Consider the following 27,175-nt stretch of genomic DNA (forward strand, 5'->3'; position numbering starts at 1 on the left):
GAAACTTGTCATTTTTATTTAGGTAACAAAGGGTCTCCAAATTATATTGAAAAATAAATCCTAATTAATATCACTCCTGTAAAAAAATTTTTAGCACACTTTTCACAAATGACTTAAGTAAAAGAGAAGAAAATACACATGATTTTATAATATCTTAAACTTTTTATTCCCTATCATAGACATTAATTTTGTCTTTCGTTTCTTTCAGGTTTCTACAATTTCCAACTTATACCTGTATTTAATACTGCTTTAATCTGCTAAAGACATTAACTGATTGCTTTCCTAAATCTAAGGATTATATAGTTTTGGTATAAATATATATCACATATTTTTGTAAAATTTTGACAAAACCGAATAAGCATGCCTTATGTGAAGTCCATGCTCCTTCTACTGTTTATAAAATCTGATTTAATGATCAAAAATTCTTGGTTGTCACTCTTCAGTTACAACAGTCTTCCTTCTGAACTGCCACTCACTTTTTACATAATAACAAGCAATAGAAAAACCAAAGAAATTATGTTAATCTTAGTTCTTCCTTTTGACACTATAAAATAATGTGAGCTTTTTAAAAAAATGAAACAAACATATCCAAAACTCAATACATTCAAATGAGCTGAGTTCCTTTAAGGTAGTCACCTTTGGAAGGCCACAGTTCATTCTCTTACCTATACTGCCACTGCACAAAATACCTTTAAAACCCTTTTGGTATTGCTTTCAAAGCCAATTGCATACTTTCTGCATTACCTCAAAGTTAGGTTTAAGTTTTGGAAACTGTCATTTGGTGCCAAATAATAGTAACTAAAAACAATCAGGCTTGGAAATATTTTTTTTTTTTTTTTTTTAAACAATGTATAATCATAAAGTTAACAATGTATGACTTAAATTAACTTTGAATGCAATTCTAAAAGAGCACACCCATGAGGTTTTGGGCAATGGTAGATTGCTGGCATTAGAAAATAACCTTCCAGCATGATCACTAAGCAGGGTAACATTCATTTAGCTGTCTATGTTCTGGCATATTTGTTTAAAGTGACATTCTGAGAATTAAAATTTACTCTTTTAAAAAGGAATATCATTCTTAAAAAAAAAAAAAAAAGAAAAAAGAATTGTATTCCTTTAAAGCATCACTGTCAAAGTAAATACTATGCAAGTGTTTTGTTAGAAAGTAGTTCTCCTTACTTTACCAATAAGACCACTTTTAAAAACTTGAAAGCAAATAACCAACTTATTTGCTTCCAGGTTTTTAAATCATTAACTGAAGATAAAATAATTTGAAATCTCTAAAAAAACAAAACAACAACCCCAAATGTAATAAAAACACATCAAGAACCAAACTACAATTTCTGAGCTGCACTGTTTATTTTGCTGCTTGAAACCTAAGTGACAGTATGCCACTATAATTATGGGGTTTCATCTAAACCTTTACTACACTGCAGGTACAGAAATATACGGACACATTTTTGGAGAATTGACATTTTGCAAAATGCAGCAAACATTTTCATTTATACATGAGAAAAGGAAGTGTTCAAAAGGGTATGCATTTCAAGTTATTGCAGGTTATTTGTGAGAGAATTTCTGCAGGTAAAACATGTTTAAATTTAACCAACAGTAGCGTGTCAGTGTATTTAAAATCATGACAAAAATCTTCTCTCTGGTCATGTTGCCCATGACAAATTACTATGATGTTGTATGTTTAGGGCAAGATGTCAATACAGCATAAATCCCATGGTATTTTGGTTTTCTTCTGGAGATTAAAGCTGTTTTTCTTGGGATAAATGCAGCAGCAAAACACAAACCAGTTGATCAAAAAAGCACTTCTGCCATAACTCCAATAATTTTCAGGACACATCAACCGACAGTAGTTTTGCCATTCCCAGTTCTTTTAAGGATTACATCTCTGCACTGTTGCCTTAAGTATGTCTGTAAAAGCATGTTCTCTGTTAAGCCAGTTTACTGACTACAGCCTGGTTGAGAGAATTTAGTTGGTTGGTCCATTTATCTAGTGCAGTATATCGTGCTCCACCCCTCTTCTGATGATCCAGTTCAAGGAGTTGGTTGACTTGATCAATTCGGCCATGAATAGTGCTGGAAATAAATAAATAAATGAAAGAAAATGTGTCTACAAATCATTTTCACTAAGAAAAGTTCCTGTACTAACATTTCATTAGATAGTCACAATATCAATATTGTAAAGAAAAACTGTCAGGCGTGGTGGTACACGCCTGTAATCCCAGCAACTGGGGAGGCTGAGGCAGGAGGATCCCAAGTTCAAGGTCAGCCTCAGTAAGTTTGTAAGACTTAGCAACTAAGCAACTAACTAAGACTCGGCAACTAAGCAAGACCCTGTCTCAAAATAAAAAAGAAAGGGGTTGGGGAGGTAGCTCAGTGGTAAAGAGGCCCTGGGTTCAATTCCCAGTACTTTCCTGACTCACCAAAAATCACCAAACAACAAAAATAACCCCCACACACAAAAAAACACTTAAAAACAAAAAAACCCTGCTGCCTATATTGAGTAAATTTAGTGTTAGTTATAATATTTATTGCCTCATTCAAACCTAGAATGAAACTGAATTTTGATTACCTTTCATCAGTTTTACTTAAAAGAATCACTAGGCATAGACTTACAAAATAAAACTGTTTTTTGTGAAGCTTTAAATACCATACTGCTTTTAAGATATATGGAAACTGTTTTGTAGCATATATCTTATACTTAAAGCATATAAAAAAAAACTATTCTTTAAATAATTTCTTTGCTATACATAGATAATATGCTGAATAAAAAATCTTTCAATTTAGAACTTTTTCAGAAATTATGTGTTTAATATGTTCATTTATCAAAAAATCATCATACACATAAACACCCCTCTTCTAATAGAAAATTGAAGCCACAATGCTTTTTATGAAAAATCAAGAATTTTACTGCTACCTTTGTCACCATTATTAAGATAGTTTCAAACACCTTGTGATTAAAAAAAAAAAAAATGCAAAGTACTTACTTATCCAATATGCACTGCACCAGCAAGCTTTCCACATCAGCTACATCTATGTTTAACTCCTAAGACAAAAGATTCATTATAATTCTACTAATTAACGTTTTTGAAGACTTCATGATTTTATATAATCATTTTGATTTTAAAGTCATTTCTACAGCATGAAGGAAAATTAGTGAAGATTTGTAAATTCATTATCACTTTAAACACAGGTCTGATAACAATTTAACTTTTGAAGAATATTCCGACTACGATTTTATTGTGGTTGAGTTTGGTCTTGATATATTTCAGCTACTATTCTTTTCTACAGTTTTCTGAGGTTGAAAGTAATCTGCTACAATGTTAAAGGTCTTTTCTGATATCAATTTTATGCAAAAAAACCCCCAGCAAAACAAGACAAAAAAACCCCCCAAAACACAAAAAATTCACATTAAAATCAAAGTTCCAAAGTTATGTTTAATTTTAAAAATGTAACACTATATGTTACATTCTAGTCAGAATTAGTCTTTTAAAAGGAAGATATGCTACATTTATAAGTACAAATTGTATACATCATTAAAATCAATGAATAAGTACCTTAGAAATAAAAGGAATATGTATTCTTGTGTAAGGCTTAATTAATTTTATGAGCACTTGTGTTCTGATGTTTCGTAAAAGCTCTGAAAGAAAAGACAAAAATTAATACAATCATAGTTGTTTGTATATTTTTATGAATTATATGCTTCTAAATCATATTAATATATGATATCTTCTCAAAACACAGAATTCTGCTTTGCAAGGATATAAAGTATTTAGATCTAAAGATACATGTATCCAATAGATGCACAGTATATTTAGAGGCTGCCTTTCCCATTTCTTGTTCCCATCTTTCTTATTATGCTTATGTCTTACTCTACTAAAACATGCTCTTGCCTTCACATTCTGTCCATCATTTTCTCAAGAGTAACTAATCTTTCAACAAGTTCTGATTTATACCTGCCAAGTTCCTTTTTTGTATAGTTCTCAAAAACTGTATTTTATATACGGCATTCACAATTTCCCCTAGTTTCTTCACATTAAATTGTCTTTTTAATTTTTTAAAACTAGTCTGGAGTTTGTGGACAATGCTTCTACATTTTTCTATATCTATAAAGCACAGTGCCATTCCAGGTTCATGAAAGAACTTCTAAAAAATGTCTACTGAATAAAAGAAAGAAAAAAATTTTCCTGATGCATCTGGAATTTAACTATTTAAATAAGTTGTTCCAAATGGTCATTTAAAGGTCCTCAAAAAGCTCCATACAGGTGGGTACATTGGAGCTAAAAGAGACCCCAGAACAAAGAGATGATTTTTGCTCTTAGTAATTCAATGGAATTGATTAAAAATCTCATTCACTTAATGGTATGAAACCTTCCCAATGTTATCTTACCTTTTATAGTAAATGCATCTCAGGATTAGCTATAGCAGGATATTTTTAAAGCTTTTTGATAAATAAGCCATAAAAATTAACTTTGAACCTACGCATCAATAAACAAGAAACAGTACCTAATTAGAATAAAAAGTTAAATGTGACAGCCACTCCAAACAAAACGGTATCATGTAAGAACCTGATTATATTCTTATAAAATCAGCTAATTTATTTATTTTGATACCAGGGATTAAACCCAGGGGCGTTTAACCACTGAGCCACATCCCCAGCCCTTTTTATTTTTCATTTTAAGGCCTTGTTAAGTTGCTGAGGTTGGTCTCGATCTCAAAATCCTTCTGCCTTAGCCTCCTGAGTTGCTGGGATTATAGGCATGTGCCACCGTGCCCAACTATAGTTTTATAATTTTAAGTTCCCTGTTCCATGACAACATTCAGAAACATTTCTGTACTTTGCAATAACAGCTTAATTCCATTAAGAAATATTTAACAGCAGCAAAGAAAGCAACAGAATTCAGTTAGCAGAAAGAACATACCTTCAATGTGTTCTCTTATGAAAGGATCATCCATGATGTTGCTGTGATTTGTTTTCAGAATCTTTTCAAATTCAGTGATGTCATTATTCTGATAGGCACTGATAGAAAAAAATAAGGTGCAATTTTGTCAAATGTGAAGAATCAAGTATTAAGTCAGATAATCCAGAGCCTGTGTCTCAATTTTCACATGGAAAAATCTAAATTACGTTACTGTTTCTACCACGCAAATCAGAATTAAACTCATATCCTTCTGCAAATAACTGAATTTCTGGGCTGGGAATATAGCTCAGAGGTAGACTGCATACTTAAGCATGTGCAAGCCCTGAGTTCAATCCCCAGCACACGCACGCATGCACGGGCACACACATGCAGACACAGACACACACAAAATATTTTTTCTAATGATTTCATTTTTTTTTTTTTTTTTTAAAGGCAAGAGTAAATAAATCTTTTGGGGTTTATGTACTTATTTATACATAGCTAATTACAGTAATCTCAAAATCTGAGTTTGGTTTAAAGGTGACAATAAAACATTTAATAACTAATGTTTGATATTTTCAAATTAAATTGTGCATTTAATTCCTAATTGTTCTTAATGAAAGAAATCAGGTTTCATGCACACTAAGGGCGGAGTTTGGGCTTATCTTCCAAATAAGAACATATACCTTCTCTCAAGGTTATTTGGAAAATGCAGCTTCCTAATTTTTATCTTCTAGAAAGCTACCAGCAACTGCCAAAACTTTAAGGAAAATGTGATTCTCTAGTCTCTCCAGCCTTAAAAGTTCCACTGAACTATTCAGCAGAAATATCAGTGGCGATAATTAGTGCCAGATGAGCATACACACAAAATAGAAAGTGATGGAATCCCCTGTTGCAGAAGGTCAAAGGCTGATTTATGTTCATAATTCTCTGAGGAATCTAGCATCTACTCTTGAAATAATTCTGTAAGGCACTATGGGGATTGCTAAAGGTGCTGAGAAGGAAGAAGCCAACCTTCTGGATATGGCACCACTGTGTGCTTTATATGTAAGACATATCATCAACCATTCTGCACGCCCTCTGCTGTGCTTCCATCTGTTGGGTCGCAATGTAACTTCATGTTAGGGACAGGTGATTCAAGTGCTTCAACAGGAATTATTTTCCTCTAGTCTGCTGGCAACTGACTAGGAAGATAAAATTAGGAAGCATTATTTTCTTACCTACCCAATATAATACTGTAATATATTATAGGAGGATATATTCAAATAGCGAAAACATTTGCACACAATAATTATATCTGCATATATATTTTTAAACTATAAGACATTTTTCCATTACTTAAGTAGATTTAAAAAAAATCTTGTACAAAATTGTGGGACACTATTTGTCACTTGTTTGGGTAAAATTCTACCAACACAGAGGCTTCACTGGAATAGAGTGAGATTAACAAATACATAAATACAATCAATACTTCTTACAGGTCTGAAAAAATTAGTCCTTTATTTCATTTTATTGTATCTAACCAACCTAATTTATATAAAATATTAAAGTCAATGGCAAACTTCTTACTATTTAAAAGATAAAGCAGCTGTTTAGCAATTTAATGTTATGAACAAAATATTTTTAAAGTATTTTGAAGTTAATCTCTAACAAAATCAGCTCTTAGTTAACTATGTGGCTAAATGTAGATGAAATAAACTGCTTGAAATAGATAACTCTCCTAAACCTGATTCACCAAACAGATATTAAAATAGACTAAAGTAGCAAACAATAAAGGAATTGATTTCTTATGTGACAATTTATTTTTATCCCCCGGACATTCCTAGTTCCCTTGAAAAAAATCTGATTCTTATTTTTTATGGCTACACTGAGGATTTTTAAAAACAAAACAAAAAACTTGAAGTCATAGTTAAATGAAGACAGAATAAATGGGGACATTTTACAAACTTAATGTGATGAAATAAACTGTCTTCTCCATAAACAAAATTTATATACAGATGACTTACAACTTATGTTATTTTTTAATGAAAAAAGGTTACTAAGAAACAGCTGTTATCTAAATTATCTAAATGTATCTATTAAAAAACCCTTCCCTCTTGCCCTAACCATATTTTTTCAGGCTTGATACAACCTAAAACAAAGGACTTGAAGAAACAGTATGTTTCTTATCCCTTTTTTTTACAAAGCAAGTCCACAGAAGCCTACAGTTCCATTTATTCCTGGCCCAGAGGAAAGTTTCTCTTGCTCCCTGATTTCTTTTGCAAAAACATACCTGTTCTTCTAGGCTTTTTGTTTGGTCTTGTCTTCTACAACTTTAATATTAATTGATTATGGCAAGTTCTTCAGTGGCAAACCATTATCATTTATTTCTCTCCACAGAAGTACTCAAAAAATTCTTGGGTTTCTTACTACTAGGACTCCTTTGCCTCCTTAACCTCTACCTCAGAAAATTACCCATGGAACATTCTTTAAAAATATTTTCATTTTGTCATTAAGAAAAAAGATGAATAAGGAAGTATGTTTATGTAGTTTTTCCTTACTGACAGTTCTTGACTCATCATGAATTAATACACAATTTTAGTTTGGATTAAGGTAGCCAGGGGTATACATTGTGAAATAACGTTTTAAGATATCCACAACTACTTTTCCACTGAAAAATAGCAAGCATGAGCACACACACAAACATGGCTAACAAGAAAACCAAATAGCTGATAATTTATAAAATTTTCTGACAGAAATAGCATAATTGATTTCAGAAGATAAAAATTTCAAAAAAAAAAAAGATAAAAGTTTCATGAACTTTGTATACTTCATATAAAAGTACAAAATAAAATGCTGAATACTAATGGAATTCTGAAGTTTTTTGTCCTTTATGAATTGTAAAGAAATTTACCTTAACTGAAACATTAAATCTTACCTTACTAAATTCGTCATTGCTAGAATTTCTGGATCATTTTTGTACGGCTTGGCCTAAACACAAGTTAAAACAAAACAAATAAATTATGTATACATACAAAGAGAGAATACCATTTATTTCCACAAAAAAATATCTGGTAAGAGAAACTAACAAAGTACACACACCTCCTGTGAGTCAAATGGATTTATACCCGATTTCATTAGCATGTTTGCTAAGACCAAATATTTTAAGCAAGTGGTTCGTCTGGGACTTCCTGATTCATCATAATTCTTGAAGGCTTCGAAAAAATCAGTGTGTGCCTTTTCAAATTCACCTTCTCTCAAGTGCATTTTACCACCACATTCTGTAAAGGATGAAACACGAGGAAAAAGAACATTTGCAGTTCTGTAATAACAAGACTAACCAATTTTAAAGATCAAATGAAAACTATTTCATTGATTTTCTGTTTTTAATTCTATAGCTGATTAGCATTTTCCCCAGGATATATACTTTATAAAAAACAAGGTCTTCATTAAACATCAGTCAAACAATCATTTGCAAATCTTTATCCTCAGATGAATGTAATTTTCTACATCATTACAACACAGGAAAAGAACTTCTGATAAACTGAGTTTTCTAATAAAATCTTTACTGTTAAAACTTTGACGAGAAAAGAATCATCTTAATTTCTAAGACTAGATCATTTCATTGACTTCAATATTTTGCCATCTAGTTTCAGAAAAACCGAAAAAACCTTTAGTCATTCAGTCATAGGCAATGACACCTGAATATCTTCCCATGTTACCTCCCACTTTCTCCAAACCAAACTTACCTCTGATAACTCCCATGATCAGTGGATGAGGGATGGCAGACTTGATGTGAAGGGACTGTTCATAGAGTGCTTTAAGTTTTTTGTTATTTTTCTGTGCTGTGTACATTTGAATTTCCAAAGCATAAATTTCTAATAACTGTGTACCTTTTTTCAGGTCATCTTCTCCATCATCAGTCTAGGAAAGCAAATACTTTACTTTAGTCAAGCTAGAATTCAGGCAACCTAATCATTTTCATTTGAATCAGTCAGTGAGCCTGACATTTATAATACTATTTCTGTGTTAAAAAAGCAGTACACATTTTAATGGAGAACTATCATATTCAGAAAATGACTTTTAATGGCCAAAAGGGATCAACATAACCTTTTAACTTTCTAGTTACTGGAAAAGTAAAAAGTGATCACAAGTTTTTTGTATGTATGAATACTTTGGTATTTGTTTGTTTGTTTATTTTTTGGTACTCGGGATTGAAACCAGGGGTCCTCAATACTAAGCTACATCCCAGCCCTTTTTATTTTTCATCGAGCCGGGGGTATCACCAAGTTGACCAGGTTGGCCTCAATCTTATGATTTCCCCTGCCTCAGCCCCCTGAGTAGCTGTGATTACAGGTGTGTGCCACTGGACCTGGTTTGATGTTGACATTTTCAACTTGAAGATTTATCAAACATTAATATACACTAAGCCAGAATTTATTGCTTATTGGGTCTTTCAACTTAAAATTCCATTTAAAATTCACTAATGAATCATAATCAGCACATGATATGCAAAACAATGTGTATGTCCAGATTATCATGTATCTATCTCAATATTAATTCCATCAAATACAAAGTATTATAATGCTATTTATAATCCAGACAGCATTTCTGCTATGTTCCTATAGAAACCAAGCAAAGAGCTAGGGATATAAGTCAGTGGTAGACCACTTGGCTTAACATGCAAGAGGCCCTGGGTTCAACCTCCAGTACTGCAATTAAAAACAAAAACAAAAAACCAAATCAAAACAAACAAGACAAGCACAACATTTCCCACTTTCCCCCCTATTCCTTACAAACATATCGAAAGACTGTTCTCTATTCAGAAATGGTTTCTCTTATCATTTTCATCTAACATGAATTTGAACCTACAGCTATTTATCAGACTGAACTTAGAAGACAAGATGTATATAACAAACATATATAAATGACTGATATGCAAAACTATTAAAATATTTGCAGATATTTAGTTTCCTGAAAGTCCCCATTCACAGAAATGACTTATGTAATATTTAAATAACAGTACATAGTATCAGTATCAGAAGAGCTAAAAATATTTGAAACAGAACTTCTATGTAGAATATAAATTAATCTCAAAATGACTTATTTGATGAAAAGAAAAGTAGGAGTATAAAATGGAAGCCCAGTTAAACTTAGAGATGTGCTGTCCTGACCATATTGCTTCTCAAATTTTCAAGGCTTATTCTTACTAAGTTTTATAACAGGCCTATTTGTTTTCTGATTTCTATACCTCATTCCACCAAAGATTAAGAATTGAAATTAGTATTTCCAAAACTTATTTCCCAATTTTATTTTTGGGATGATGCTTAAACAAAAATCCCTAAACAATATTTTAAATACAATTATTTGTTATGCTTTATATTATGAAGAAAGAAACATTAAAAATAAATAAGTGAATGCTACCTGGCATGACTGATGTAATTGGCGTAAAATCTTTTGAAGTTTTCCATATTCCTCTCGTTCTAAATATAATTTTCCAAGCTGTAAAAAAGCAAACTTATTAAAATAAAAAGATTTCAACATGAAAAGATGTATAGCTTTAGGAGAGATTATTAAGGACACCCACCCACTCTTCAAAAGAAAAGAAATCTAATTGTAATTGTTACCTTTGTGTTTGTTTTAAACCACAGTCTATCATTCTTAGCATCTTTCAAAGCTTCCAGTGTTGTTTCATAGAATTCCTGCAGTAAATCCATCTGACATAAAAAATCAGAATTCTATAATTGTAAACAGCAAATTTGTACCTGTTAATAAAGTTAATTTGAACAACCTAAAAGTGCATCTTTGAACTTTAATACACATAAGATACACTATTTGTATCTTACCAAATGTCTTCTATAGTCCAAAAAACACAGACCAAACTTATAAAAAGATAAGTGCCTTGATCTGTTTTTATGTTTGTTTTATAACACCAAGAAAACATTTTACTGTATAAACTCTATTGCTATAAGCTCTGATGCTATAACAGTATAGGTCTCTTTCCCAATCTAATAACTCATTTTATATTAACACAAGTAAATGATGTGCTGCACTGTTATTAGTAGTGTGCATTTTATTCATTCAACCCTTATTTGATATATTCTATATGGCAAACACTAAGCAAGCTGCTAGGTTAACAAAGAATAAGCTCCTTCCCTCAGAATTCTTCTCTTAAAATGTATCTGATTAACTAACTGAACTGCATAGCTTCTAAGTCACTGGTAAACCTTGGAGCTAGGTGGAAAGAAAGTTTAGTGTAATTTAGCTGTGTCTGATCACCACCAATTCACTAATTCACCAATCTGAGTGTAAACTGTTTTCATGAAAATCACTATTTGTTTTTTATCATAAGCTCCTCTGCTCACCTTCCTTGTTCTACTTTGGGCTCTACCTTTGTTTGAATATCTGGTTCTCTAATCTCTACTTAGCAGGATCAAGAGAAAGAGGATCTCTATGAGAACTGGCAAGTTTGACAGGTTCAGGAAAGGCTATTTTTTCATGACTACTGTTGGAATATGGAATAAACCAGAATGCTACTTTACCCATTTCTTATTTTCAAAAGGCAAAAAAGCTTATGTATAATAGCAGACAGAAGCACATGATTTTCAATTTTTAAAAGCACTTAACTTCCCTCCCCCCAAAACTTGGCATAAATAGTGTACCAAGAATGTTTTGATGACACTTGTTTGTATAAGACTTGGAAAACACTTTTCCACTTAAGAAAAGGCTCTTGATATATAACTTAATTCCATATTTAGCACCGTTAAGTGCTAATGTTTCAACAAAACACAAATTTGCCTTTTCTACTCCCATCACATTTTAAACATGAAAAAGAGAAATAAACTAACTCAAGAAATAAAAATGACATCTAATAGCAAAGACAGGAAATGAGAAACTGATTCTGAGATTACTTTTTTTTCTAAAAACAAAAGTATCAAATGTTCTATGAAATACAAATGATATAGTGAATACATCTTATATTCAAATATCAAAGAAAGCGAAAACTTAAGATTATATTGCTTAAAAGTACATGAACAGGGGCTGGGGCTGTAACTCAGTGGCAGAGTGCTTTTCTAGCACATGCGAGTTACTGGGTTCAATCCTCAGCAGCACCACATAAAAATAAATAAAACAAAATTGTTCTTTAAAAAAAAAAAAAAAAAAAAAAAAAAAGAACATGAACAAGGTTACAAAAAAAAAAAACACACAAAGTCATTCCTTTTCTTAACAACCAAAATCTAGAATAATGAAAGTACTATCACTCCCAACTTTTTTTTTTTTTTTTTCCATTTTTTTCATCAGCCCTTTCTTTCATTAACTATCAGTCACCCATCCTTTGGAGAAGCATTTATTTTTGAGCACCTACTGAGCAATAATTGATATGAGAAAAGGTTCATATCACCTACTAAGCAATAACTGATATAAGAAAAGGCTCTTCACAAGGACCTTATTATCTTATCTTATCTAACTATCTATCTATCTATGGTGCTGAGAATCGAACCCAGTGCCTCACACGTACTAGGCAAGTGCTCTACCACTGAGCTATAACCCAGCCCATATAATACACTTTTAAAAGAGGACCACATATAATGGCCAGAATGCTAATCAAGTCTGCACATACAATTTATATTAAATGCTTCCCAAAGGTTAGCTAAGGCAGCAATAGTTTGTTAGAAGAAACCATGAGGGCTGGGGGTGTAGCTCAGTGGTAGAGTTACTTGCCCAATTGTGCAAGGCCCTGGGCTTGAGCTCTTAGCTCTAGAGAAAACAAAATAAAGCAGAAGGAAATGTAAGAACCATGAGATAACTGTACGGGAGTCTAAATGTAAATCTGCAAAAGTTGTTTACAGATTATTTTTGTATCTGAAGATAATATTTAAAGAGATTAAGTGGGAGTCAATACCTTTTAGTGTTATGTAATTAGTACTCTTATCAAGAAAATAGTACTTTTTTTTGAAGGATACTAATAACTGGCATAATTGTTTTGATGGAATCTCTAGGCCTTTTCTTCTATAAAGAACAAAGCTCTTACTATAAATAATAAACACAATGATAGTACCAAGAGGAAAAAATTGAGTCTAACCTGTTTAGAAGTGGAGATATAATCAAGTATAGAATTAATGGATTTTTCAGAATAATTTCTTGTGACTGCACTCCGAATATAGGTCAATAGTTGTTTATATCTATTCATCATTTCTGGAAAGTTTGTCTGTGAGGGAAGATAAATGTATTAGACACGTATTTATGTACTAAAACATGTACACATGATTAAGATACAGTATATGCTGTGCCTAATTGAAATACACTTTATATAATTCATAATACACCTTTAAAAAAATTTAGTTGTCAATGGATCTCTCTCTCTCTCTCTCGTGCTGAGAATCGAACCCAGGGCCTCACACGTGCTAGGCAAGTGCTCTACCACTGAGCTACAACCCAGCCCATACAATACACTTTTAAAAGAGGGACCACATATAATGGCCAGAATGCTATAGCTATTTTATCTTAAAATTTACTCAGATGATTATATTACTCAGATATACAAATGAAATTTATCCAGACAGCCTACAAGACAAATATAACTTTTTCACTTTCCAAATTTCAGATATTATTCCTCATTGTAGGGCACATATAGCTTACCCTGAAGATTTAACCCTTTTTAGGAAGTTCTCTAACAAGAGTCATATGTGCTTTTTCTCCCTAGTTAGCCGGCTCTACATAAAAATATGAAGTAAAAGAATTTCAAGCCACAGTACTCATTTCATGTCAAATAAGTCCTCCTAACTAAGGCTCCAACTCAATAGCAGACATAGTTAATGTTGCTATTCTTTGCATGTCTATTTATTCTTTTGTGGGTTATTTCAAGAAGCATGAAAGATCTGAAGAAAAAATGGAATGCGAGTGAAATGTTCAGCAGCTAAATATTGGATGGGAGATTTACTCAGTCATTTCATGAGTCTAACCTTATAATTTGCATCCAGACTCCACAATCTCCAACTGTCATTAATTCCTTATTTTAATAATTTCTACTTCTATTCTTTTAATCAGGGAGATAGAGCATTGGCAGATATAAGTGTTTATTTCCTTGAGTAATTGAACGTGTGTTTATTAGGGTGAAGAATAAACAATGATATCTATATATATTAAACTATTTTTTTGTCTCTAGATATGCAAGTTTCATGTGGGAATAAGTAACAGGTAACATCCTATTGGTGATGTGCAAAAATCCCTTTAGAACAATATATAGAAAAGACAGATCAAAGAAATATGGCTATCCCAACTTTGACATAATATATTGGTATTAAAACAGGATTATAGCAAAAAAAGCACATTTTGAATTAATCTCCTTATGCTATAACTCTAAAGCTCATTTTTCAAAAATTAAGTTATTGTAATTGAAGATTAAGAGAAGATTAGGTAAACTGATCTTATAGGCATGGTGAATACACAAAGTAATTGATAATGAACCTTCCAACTTTTTACTGTCTAAAACAATTATACAGCAATGTAATCTCTGCTTTGAATCTAACTAGCAAATGAGGGAGAAAGGATGGAAGCTAGAAACACCACTTGTGAACCACAGCTTATTCAGATGCTGTTAGAATAAATAAAAGATAGACAGACAAAATAACAAAGTTCAAATAACCTTTTCCTTTACTTCCTTAATGGTAAAATGGCAAAACCCAAGCATTATGGTTTGCATCTTAAATGTTCCCCAAAGCCTCAAGTGTTAAAGGCTTCATTAACAGTTGGTGGCACTACTGGAAACTTTTGGGAGATCAAACCTAGTGGAAGGAAGGCAGGGGTGTGTGTGGTCTTGAAGGGGATATTGGGGCCCCAGTTACTTCCATTCTCTAAGCTTTTTGGCTGCTTTGAAGTAAGCAGCTTTGCTTCTCCACACACTTCCACCATGAAGTTCTGCCTTACCACAGGCTGAAAAGCAACAAAGCCAACTGACTATGAATTGAAACCTCTGAAATTATGAGCTAAAATAAATCTTAACTCCTTTTAAGATGATTTTCTCAGGTATTTTATCGCATGACAGAAAGCTAACAAACCAAGTCTAAAGGGAAGCGTTCAGTTTAAAAGGACTAAAAACTACAGTACTTCTGGTATGTTAAGAGCAGATTTTTATAGGAACTCTTGATAATATCTCAAATCATAGAAACTTAAGAGTTGAACACTTAGCTCTTAAGATCACTATAATTGTTTAATCAAAAATCTCTTCCTCCTAGGACACTTAGGGCTGCTTCCTTAGTCCTCCAAGTTATTAATTTCAATATAGAAAATATTTAATATTTTCAAAATCAGTACATGGCAAGAAAGCATAGTAGCTTTGTGCAACATAAAAATGCTTTGAGAATGCTAGAGCAGAAATTGAAAGGGCAAATGCAATGTAGATGCTTTTCCTTCTTCAACTAGATTTAAATATAACATACAAAAAACTTAGTAACATTTCAACGTATTTTGAATAGTCCTGATATTTAGGGGTAAGAGATGAGCTAAAACATTTTACGGATAGTTTTTGTAGAAGATGCTATGGAGGGCCATCCCCATTAAAGGAGGGAGTCTATATACCAGACTAAGAATATGTCAAAACAAGAAACGTAAGAATAGCAGAAGTTAACTAGATAAATTATAGTACTAATCAGAAAATTCAATTTCAGATGGGAGAGAGAGGCTAATGAGAGAGAAGAAGGTTATAGGAAATAAACAGTGGAAAGTCACAGATTACCAGTTATCTTTCCACTTTCCATGTTCCTGTATTTTCCAGGTGCTTGCCCCTCTGCTATCCTGAACCCTGCTATCTTTCTCTTAAAAGTTTTTCTACCCTTAGCAATCTAAGATTCATGTCTACACCCAGTACTCATCTCCAAACTTCTCCCCCGCTGCCCCATTTCTACCCTGTACTCTTGAATTTTGTTTGGTCAGTTTAAAGAAATTTGAGGATTGGCATTCTATAAAGGTATGTCATGGCAATACCAGTTTATTTTTGAGTTCATTCAACAAAAATTCTGAGTATATACTAAATGCCAGCCACTATCATAGTTGCTAGGAATATGACTGTGAATAAAATAAAGTCCTACTCTCATGGAACTTACAACTTACTGGCGGAGAAAGGTGCAGAGAGACCTAATAAATAAGTAAATTACAAAGAAGAAAAACAGCAGGGTAATTAAGTGACGATGGGGAAAATGCTTTTATATCAGGTAGTCAGGAGAAGGCCATCCTGATGTGTGGTACCATTTGAACGGAGACTTGAATCAAACAAAAAGCCATGTGGCTATCTAGGAATCTCTGATGCAGAGGAAACAGCAAGAGCAAGCCTTTACAGGAGTAGGCTTAGGATGACTTGAGAAACAGCAAGGTTAGTAAGGGAGTGAATAGAAAACAAGACCAGAAAGACAGTATTTATAAGGTCTTGTAGGCCATGTTAATGACTTTGGATTTCATTGAGGAGATGGGGCACCATTAAAAAATTAGGAGCAAAGGAATGACATAATCTGATTTACATTTTAAAAGAATCATGCAGTCAAGTTGTAGAAAACAGACTATAGCAGAGGAAGAATGGGAAGTAAGGAGATGAGAGGCTACTGCAATAATCTAGGTGAATGATGATGCTATCTTTGGACCAGAGTAATGAAGGTAGAAACAGTAAAGAGCAGTTAGACATTAGATATATTCTGAAGATATATGAAATCACCTGGATTTACTAATGGATTATTTGTGGATTGAAAGAAAGAGGTGGTAGGTACAACACTAATGGTTTTGGTCTTAGTCAGTGGAAGGATTTTAAAGCTCCAAGATAAACTTCCAAAATAATATTTTGTGGAAAAGTCACTCTATAAAAAAATGTAGCAAATGTGGTTGTTACCTAAGCTTTTGTATCCTATGCAGAATTTTTTTTAATGAATAGTAGTATTATAAACTGCGAAGCAGACTAAATATGGTAATGTCATAGAACCATTCTAGAGAAGTAGATAAAATGGCATTTTGTCACAATGAGGTTTTCACCTGCAGAATTCACTCATTATTAGTTTAATTCTCCTCAAAACAATTCTTACCAACTTGAAGTTAATCTTAATCATTTGTTTCAGTGCTTTAAATCCCCATTCTCCTTTTTCACCTTCAAGTTCCAAAACCTAAAAAAGGGAAGGAAGTTTAGTTTAACTTAATATTAACACATTATTTTAAAATGACAACCACTAAGTTTGGAATTTACTTTACATCATACTTATGAACATTTCCCCAAGAATTCCACCTTTCCTCAATGTCATTTTTAAAAGGCTTATAATAGAGATAAATCTTAAGATGCTTTTTATGTATAATGTGCTTATTTTGAAGTTCTTTGGTCAAAAAATTAAGAACTACTACTTGATTATATGGGCCTAGAATATTTCTCCTGAATAACCTTCAATAAGAGTGACCCAAAAGTGTTCTATAAAGTCAAGAAAACAATATGATCTGTCTCCAAAAAGAACAAGATTTTAGTGGTTGGACCATCAAGTTGGTTTTCCTTCTGCCAGTATGCTAGTGTGCTTTTCAGGACGATAACCCTGCTTCAGAGGCAGCTTGATTGGGAAAAAGAATAGGGCGGGCCCTTTTGAAATATATACTCCCTCACACAAACTTATCTTAAGGATTATCACCAAATATTCAAAACACATTTCTGAGATAAAATCACTCTGGACTTAGTTTGGTCTAATATATCAAACTTGAAGAGATAGAATTGACTGGAAAAAAAATATAAACCTTTTGAAAGCTGCTTAATGCTGCTTTTGGATCATCTTCTTTTAATGCTTTGGAATTATAGTACTGATTTTCCAAATCCACATTTGGCTCAGAGTTACTATCTTCAGAGTATTCCTGTGTGGTAAGAAAGAAATAGTTAAATGAATTAGGGGGAAGAAAAGGAACACACACATTGCACTGTAAAAAGTGAATACTGTTAGAATAGGAAATTTCATATATTCACACAAAAAGAAAACTACCTTGAACATAAATAAAATGACACTGATATTTAACCAATATTTTAAAATTGGGGAGAAATCAAATAAATAGTAAAACAGAATTCTTCCTTTCAGATCAAAACTACAATTTCCACAGAATCAACACAAAAGCAGAATGTAAAGAATATGCATCAATGACCCTCTATTTCAACCTGACAAAAATCTAATGTAAATTAGTTCTAATTATTAATCTTTGCTTTAGAAATCTAATTTTTTTCAACTCTCTTAAATCTAAATTTTATTGTTCTAACATATCCTATCTAGGTAGGATGGTAATCTATATATGGTAGAGTAGTCTAATGCCAAATATAATTGAAATTAAAAAAATTATAATATTTGTTTTATGTGCATTCATGTTACAAATTATTTCTATTAATGTAATTTAACTTATGAACTTTTTTCCATAATATAAATTCGATCCTCAGTGAAAAATAAAAAGGCAGAATGGAAAACAAAATGAACACTATGTGAAGAAGTATAAATAAGTTTTAAGTAATTTCAAGGTATTCAATCTAATAATGAGAACTACAAAATAAACATACATTAGTACAATGAAAATTATTATTTTGGGAAGTCACAAGATAAAGATTATTTCCTCCTCAGCCATGAGCAGCAAGTTTATGTTAAATTAAAAATAGTAGGGTGAAAGATTAAGTATTACTTAAAAAAAGACAAGAAAAGTATTAAGTTATTTCTAAATCTGAATACAGTTAATTTCTTCATGAGAGATTTATGGAAAATTCTGTAAAGCCTTAGAACAGCAGAGGGGTGCAGAAAGGTATATTGAGTGTAGTACTTGTTTAGAAAGTTCAAAATATATCATGAACATGGGATGAATTTTTCAATAATCAAAAAGTAGCTTTGTAATGTGCGCCCTCTGGAGGATAATTATTTCCTTGTGCATATTAGAAAAAACAAGTAGGCCAGGACACAAGAGGGAGGCATAAGTTGAAAGTTACATATGATAACAGCAGGACTGGAAGTATGGAGTTCCCCTGCAAAGAGGAAACTGAAAATATTTTATGAATTGAAGGGGATTAATTTCGATTACCTAAAAGTTATTGAACCAACTACAACATTGTTGAAAACAAGATCCTTTAAATTTCCTGCCATGGCTCACATGGTGCTTTCTTATTTAATCACCAAATAACAATTATAGTACAAGACTGGTTACCTCCAACTTCTGGAACCTGACTGATTTCAGATTAGTGCGATCTCTAAATTCTACACTGTGTAACTCCAGAAAAATCATGACTGACAATAGACTTCATCCAGTCTTCAACATTTTATGGATATATTCTTTTAGTTTGTCATATATGGTTATAGAATAGGCAGCCCCTTATGATCTTTAATACCACGTTCATATGGTTTGAACCAGTCATCATCACATCACTAACCTGTCAACTGCAGCTCAGTGAGTCAAATCATCTCTTCAAGCTATTCATGAAAGCAAAACTATTCTTCAGTTTTAACATAGGCCTGATTTTTTAAACTGACAATTTAAAGTCTTTAGAAGAACACTATATTGTTCAGATGCTTTTATTGTTTATATTTAACAATCATGACCTTTAATACAGTCATGCTTCACTTAACAATGGGAACATATTCTGAGAAATGAGTCATTAGAGGAATTCCTCATTGTGTGAACTAGAGTGTACTTATACTAAGAAAACTACTACATTGCTAAGGGATATAATCATATGGCCCCCAATAATATCTATCGTTCATCGTTGATCCAAATGTCATAATGTGGCACATGACTGTATATGCCAGCAATTTAGTACACACAAATGCAAATTAAGTCCTTCCCTTCAAGGAAGAGATATGCAAATGAAACTGCATTATAGCACAATAGAAATAGTAACAGACAAATACTAGGTTCAGTGACATCTCAAAAAAGGAATATTAACTATTCTAGAGATAGAGGAAGGAAAAGATACCTGAGTCAAGTATAAAAGTGCCAGCAGTGAGAAATAATTTGCCAGCTAAAACAAAGTAATTAAAAGGTGCAAAGGCAAGTAAGCTTACAAACTATAAACATTTGGAAGAATCATGAATAGTTTGGGCTAAAGCATAGGATGTATGCAAAGGGCTGATGAGAGATGAATTGGTATTGGACAGAGGAACAGGACAATAGAAATCTAGCAAGGAGTTCAGATCCAAAGAAGAGCTACTAAAAGATTTTATAAAGAAATAATCAGATTCGTATTTTAAGAAGAGCATTCTGGTAGCAAAGAGTAGCCCTGTTGGCTACTCACACAACTGTCTAGATAAGACATGACAGAGGTTTGATCCCAAGTAGTAGAATGAGGAGAAAAGAAAGAGAATGCTGGGTGTAGTGGCACATGCCTATAATCCCAGCAACTGGGGAGGCCGTGGCTGGAGGATCCAGTTCAAAGTCAGTCTCAGCAACTTAGTGAGGATCTAACAACTTAGAGATACTCTTTCTCAAAATAAAAAAGTAAAAAGGGCTGGGGATGTGGCTCACTAGTTAAGTGCCCTTGAGTTCAATCCCTGGTACAGAGAGAGAGAGAGAGAGAGAGAGAGAGAGAGAGAGAGAGAGAGAGAGAGAGAGAATATGAATAGAATAAAAATAGAGACCACATGGGCACAGGATAAGGAAAATAAAGTTATCAATAATAACCATCAATGGCTTAGTATCAAAAGGTGCCAATAATCAGAATAGGGAATATAGGAGATATATTAATAAATATTGTTAAACTAAACACACTTATGTTGACTGAGATTCCAATTTGTAAGTTTAAATTTTTTTTAATAGAAAAGAAACTGAAATTTTAACCAATATAAGCAGAGTGCTTTAAAAAAAAGAATTAAGCAATTTATGTAAAATAAACAAACACATGAATGCCATAAAAGGAATTTAAAAATCTTAAAGTTCAATAATAGTTTCAACCTACTTATACAATAAATCATGTCCCAACATTTCCCCAAAGCCATTTGTGCCCCATACATACTGTTCAAATCTATTCCTCTTTCCCCAAATATGCCACAAAATTTAAAGCCTTTAGCATAAACTATTATTTTTGCTAGGAATTCTAAATCACCTCCCCACCTTTAACATTTCTGCTTTTCTCCTATAGTGCCCCCAGCCTAGGTCTGGGAAACGTATTCATCAATGCTTACCTTTGTGATTCCTTAATTCTTCTCGGCAAAATCAATTTGTCTATGGTTATGCAGTTACATGACATGTAACTAACAGAACTTTTGTGTATATGTTATTCCCACCCCCCTCTCCATAGTTTTCATCTGTGAACTTATCTTGTTTGGGGGGGCCAGGAAGGGATGCTGGGGTTTGAACCCAGAGGTGCTTTGGCACTGAGCTACATCTCCAGCCCCTTTTAGTTTTTTATTTTGAGATAGGATTTTGCTAAGTTGCTGAGGTTGGCCTTGAACTCTGATTTTCCTACCTCAGCCTTCTGAGTGGCTAGGACATGAGCTACTGCACCTGGCTCCAATTGTGAACGTCATAAAAGCAGGAATTTTCACACTTATCTTTTATATTCCCAGAACTTGGGATATTGCAAAATACTCCGTAAGTGTTTAATAATATGAAAAGAGAGTGATTATTCCAAAATAATAACATAATAGCTATGGTAAATTTTGACTACATTCTGGAATGTAGTTCCTGCTTCCATAATTCATCTACTTTTAACTTACTCTTGTGTCTGCTGCCAATACAGGACCTAAGAAATGTACTTTAGGAAAACAAGACTCATTAATAATGCTTTCTGAGACTTGATCATATCTAGGCAGCTGTACCAAATGGTAGGTACACTGAGATGTCTGGGGAATGCCTCATTATCTTTAAATATCATATATAATACACATCCTCAGTAGCTATTTGTGGTTTAACTATTTGTAAAGTTATCTAAACTTTAAAAAATTTCACTAAAATTCTATGATGTACATTGGGATGTTCTTTTATTTGTCCCAAACTTTCAGCTGTCAAATCAAAATTTTCAAGGAGAGACATCATAAAAATCATTAGACCTGACTTTCCCACTAATTTGTCCTGCAAAATTAAAAATGTCATTCACCCTTGATGCTTTAGTTCCTCTTCTGTCAGTTTTGGGATTGAACCCTGTGGGAAGTTTCTAATGCCCACCGAGGTATGTGCATTCATTTTAGAATACTGTATAAGTACTAATTCACTTTGTTGGATATTTATAGCTTACAGTTTTAAGTTATTGTGAAAAATCTTAAATTTATTAACTTTTTTACATATATTTAGAAGCATTTTATTTTGTTCTTGGCATATAAAAGGTGTCTCCCATTTATTTTAGCTATCTTTGTTTGAAAACTTCTAATTTCACTATATAAGATATACCGATGAGGTAAAGCAACAGACCTTTTAGAAAATTCACCAAAACTTATATTCCAAATCAATATTTTTCTTTGATGTAGTAGCTTTAAAAGGCAGTAAAATAATGCTGGATATGATGGCACATGTCTGTAATCCCAGCAACTCAGTAGACTGAGGCAGGAGGATGGCAAGTTCCAGGTCAGCCTCAGCAACTTGGGGAGGCTCTAACCAACTTAGTGAGACCCTGTCTCAAAATAAAAAATAAAAAGGGCTGGGGATGTAGCTCAGTAGTAAAGCTCCCCTGGGTTTAATTCCAATTACCCCCGACCCCAAGGCAGTAAAATTTTTTACAATGATAAATACATGGACTATAGTAACACTTCTGAAATTTGCAAGGAAACTTCATCAGACAGGTGTTTCTGTCAACAAAATATAGTATACCATGCAATCTATAAAAGACAGCTGTAGAAAAGAGGAAGCTCTTTGTATACTTAGAGGGAAAAATCTCAGAAATATATATATATATATCTATATATATGTAAATTAATGCATTGTATAGAACTAAAATATTCTATACCTGGGCTTTAAAAAGAGGCGGCGGATAAGGATATGTATTTGGTTGGGTGGGTGGGGGATGGGAACTGGGCAGTAGGAGAAGAACAAAAATAGAAATGAAATTTTAATGTATTTATTTTCTGGTTTTGAATCATGCTTATTATGTATTACCTATTTTAAAAAGCTAAACATGTTGAAGGCTCTGAAGACAATTTTCTAAGAGGAACTCTAAAACAATTCTGAGCAATGACAGAATCACTGCTTAGTCTCCCAAGACCAAATAATGTTTGTGTGCATGTGTGGTGCTAGGGATTAAACCCAGGATTGAGCACGTTGCTAGGCAAATGCCCTACCACTAAGCTGTATTCCTACTCCCCAAAGTAACAATTTTATTCATCATTTGCTCCTTGCTATCTACCCTACTCCCAGAAATAAAAGTACTATAGTTTGCTGTGAATGTTTTTAAGAAGCTGTGAATGTTTGCAATAAAAAACAATTTTTAAAAATTAAAATCACCAATAATTTCTTCTAGACATTTTCTATATTTTCCCCCAATATAACAAAATTGGGACAGTAATGATTACATTATCAGGTCTTCAATATTTAAAAAATTCAACAGGTACTGTGGATATGTATGCACTGTGTGTACAGCTCTGGTGATGGACCCTTTGCTTCTCTGATTTTATTAAAATGGAGATAAGTAAGAAATTCTGTAAGATATCCTGTAGCTAAGGCTCATCTCCACACTTCTCCCCCCCAAAAAGTGTACAAAAGCAAAACTTTAGGACATTATAACTGTCATATGTTAAGACAAGAAAAATGGGCTGGGGTTGTAGTTCAGTGGTACAGTGCCTGCCTAGCATGTGTGAGGCACTAGGTTCAATCCTTAGCACCACATAAAATATAGATAAAATAAAGGTATTATCTACAACTTAAAAAAAAAAAAAGACAAGAAAGGTAATACTAATACTAATAAATAAATAATAAATAATAAATAAATAAATACTAATAATAAAATACTAATAAATATTCATTCACTAATCACAATAAGGTGGGGGCTAGGGAAGAATAGAGGTTACTTTGGAATAGACAGAGAGGAGTGAAGGGAGGGGAGGAGGGATAGGGAAGGAAGGACAGTAGAATGAATTGGACATTATTACCCTATGTGCATATATGACTACATAACCAGTGTGATTATCATGCACAAGCAGAAGAAGAAGTTATACTCCATTTATGCATGATGTGTCAAAGTACATTCTACTGTCATGTATAACTAATTAGAAAAGAAAAGAAAAATAACACTAATAAATATTCATTCACTAATTCCAACTAAAAACTAGACTAGGGGAATATAATGAGGCTCACAGTTTGGTAATATATATACCAAGTGGAATTACTCTATTTTTTTAGACAGTGATTTCCTTTTAATTCAATTATATTCAAATATAAAACATGCTACCTATATAGAAGAACTTACTAAAAATATTTTTTGGTATAAAGTCAGTCTGTCTTAAATCTTTTCTAAAAATATTAGAAGTACTGTTATTTCATGCTACAATGTCTGAACAATTACAGCAAATAACCTATAAACTGCCTTATCAACTTAATAAACAGCACTGTTATTAGTATTATGAGATCAGCAAATAACCCATAAATCTATAACACTTATACTAGATTAAAAGGTATCTACTAGTACTATATCCTGTGTCTCCTTTACTGCTATACGGATTATTATCCTTAGAAAATGCCTGCTTCTGCCTGTAATAAAAACCAAACATCTTAAAAATAAGAGGTCAAGTATATTGACTTTCTTTTAATTTTTTCTCTTTTCTTTCAGACCTTGAGCACAAATTATTTACTTTCTTGGATAAAACAGTACAGAAACTGAACTTTAAATTTTTCAGGTTAATCACCTATTTCTGTTCCACTGGGCAAGAACAAAAAGTGATTTCAGATATTAAAATGTATCAATGAATAGCCTATAAAGATATGATGAGCATCAATCAATGAGCTGACAGAAATGCACAGCACTAGTTAATATTTTAACTAAACTGAAATAACCAATTTTCCAACAAACAATACCTTTTTTTTAAAAAAACAAATCTTCCTAAGGCAGCAAATCAATTCTGCAGGATTTATGAATATGAAGAAATAGAAAAAGGACCTAGGTAAAATAATGTAACCAAAGTTTTAACTGTTAGTAGACAAAGTGTAACAACTTCTATTTGACATGATTGGGGATCTAGAATGGTATCTACATGAGAGATGGGTGAAGAAGAGGAGTTATTTAACAGAATGCTGGAAAAGAAAGATCCCCAAATTTCATTTAATTATGTAGTTTTGTTTTTTAAAAGAAAATTTAAAAAAGTTAAAACAATTACACATTCAATCTTATTCTACTGTTCATGTAGACTAGGCCCTTAAAGGTTGGGCAAACAGTTCAAACATTACATGTTTAATTTAAAATCTTGCAAAAATCAATCAAGCACTTCATGGGATGATAAGGTTCTCATCGCTGCAACCTTACATTTTCAATGATCATCTTTAAGTTAATCTTAGGGCTAACAAGTTGTGTATTTAAATATTATTACTTCGAAAAGATGAGTAGAAATATTTAAAAACATCAACTAAAAATATAAACGCATTTAAACAACACTTTAACACCTGTAATATGAATAAACATGTAATAAAAATACATAGATACCACAAGTTACATTCGTAAAGAACTGAAGGCACTGCCTACAGCTGGTCTGTGCAAATCTGTCAGGCATAAACCATAACTGTTAGCAATATCCTTCAATTAACTTCAATAATTATCAAAATCTCCACTATGACTTTCAAGAAATAGGAAGCATATCCTTCTCCCTTTTGCAAAATGTACCTTTTTCTAAAATGCAAAGACTAACTGGAAATGAATTCTAGATCCCCGTATACAAGTAAGTTTTATATATAAACTAAAAAATAATAATAATAATATCTTGAGAATCTCTGACACTTAAAAAGATGAGCCAGACTTCCCAAATCACCTACTTCACAACTTTACCATAATGCTCCATCATCATAATATAAAAAAACCAGGGCCGGGGATGTGGATGTAGCTCAGTGGTAGAGCACTTGCCAATTGTGGGGTTCAATCCCCAGCACAGAAACAACAAACCCCTCTCTCAAAACAAGAACCAAACAAAACGCCCCCAAATAAAGCTGATGCTAATTCTTAGTCATTATAATTTTTCTTAGTTTCCATACATTTGTTCTTGAATATGAACCTGAAACGTTGGTAATTTTTTTTAAAAAACCTGTAAATCCAACAATAAATTAAACCTTGAATCTCTAAAAAAAATCTCCACTGAACTAGATAAATTCGTTTATTTCTATGCTGTTTACGTTTTAAACGTTGAATACTGGGACATTTCTTAAATGAAAGAAAAGGCCCGTGGTTTTATTTCCCTTTCCCCCTTTAAGAAAAACGCCCCAACAACAACAAGCAAAACCTACCCCCTACCCCAGCTTTCTCTTTCAAGAACTGAAAAGGTAGTTCAACTCTTTTTTCAGCTTATCCTTGCTCTGAACTCTCCACTCTACCCCTACCTTTGACCAAAACTGACCCCGGACAAAAACATTTAAGCTGTTTCCAGGAAAGTCGCAAGCAGCGTTTCGCGGTCGGGCCTAGGAATAGTATAGTCCCCAGTTTTCAGGGCCTTCTGGCATTTCGCACCCGCTCAGTTCAAGAGTGAAGAAGGGCTCGGAATGCTGGGCCCCAAAGCGGAAAGCTAGGGCCTAGACCGCTGCACGGTCCCCGAGGCGGCTCGCGCGGTAAAGGAGGTAGGAGGCACCGAGAACCGGACGCGCCGGACCAGGGACGTCGGTGTAAACCAAGAAGGCGTTTGGACTTGGAGCGTAAAAGCCCGGGACCCCCTACTCGGCCTCCTTCACCCTCCCCTCCCCCAAGCTGGAGAAGCAGGGCCCAGGACCGGTGCGGGAAGGGGGAGGAGGTAAACCCGTCCTGTCACTGCACTCGGAGAGGCTCAAAGGGACACATGCTCTACAGGGAGACGCTGTAGCCTCCTCAGCCTCCTCCTGAAAGGCAGGCACCATCTCCAGCCCCAGAATCCCGTTCCCTGCGCCTCACCAGGTCGTAGTCTTCCTCATCATCGCACATGAAATCATCCTCCATGTCAGACATCTTGGCCGGGAGGGGGGGAGGGGAGGAGAAATTGGAGACAACCTCTTCCCACAATCCTCCGCGGCTCAGAGGCGTCACTCCCAGCGTCTCCTCGTCTTCCCGTCGCTCTTAGAGGAGCTGAGTTTCTTTCCGGAACCAATGCTTTCAGCACCTAGAGGATTTGCTACGACGTTAAAAGAGAGTGCACCACCCCACTCTTCCTGCGAGACGATTT

At 33.4% G+C, this 27,175-nt stretch overlaps 1 protein-coding gene across 3 annotated transcripts; it reads right to left on the reverse strand.

The window, feature by feature from the left end:
• COPS2 (COP9 signalosome subunit 2) lies at nt 1-27,050 on the reverse strand. 3 transcript variants are annotated; one of them, XM_079129957.1, is made up of 13 exons: nt 26,908-27,049; nt 17,643-17,756; nt 16,955-17,032; nt 12,973-13,098; nt 10,517-10,606; nt 10,314-10,391; nt 8,639-8,813; nt 7,992-8,170; nt 7,828-7,880; nt 4,932-5,029; nt 3,567-3,649; nt 2,997-3,055; nt 1-2,085 (listed from the first exon to the last, which is right to left on the reverse strand). In XM_079129957.1, exons 1-13 carry the CDS (start codon nt 26,959-26,961, stop codon nt 1,941-1,943), a joined length of 1,332 nt encoding a protein of 443 aa, XP_078986083.1. In that variant the 5' UTR covers nt 26,962-27,049; the 3' UTR covers nt 1-1,940. The 3 variants fall into 3 exon arrangements, with proteins under 3 accessions (XP_078986083.1, XP_078986082.1, XP_078986084.1); XM_079129956.1 differs by having other exon boundaries at nt 10,517-10,627; XM_079129958.1 differs by lacking the exons at nt 2,997-3,055; nt 3,567-3,649 and having other exon boundaries at nt 10,517-10,627; nt 26,908-27,050.
• Between the last annotated feature and the right edge of the window lie 125 nt (nt 27,051-27,175).

This window comes from Sciurus vulgaris, assembly GCF_902686455.1.
Source record: "Sciurus vulgaris genome assembly, chromosome: 2".
Taxonomy (NCBI): domain Eukaryota; kingdom Metazoa; phylum Chordata; class Mammalia; order Rodentia; family Sciuridae; genus Sciurus; species Sciurus vulgaris.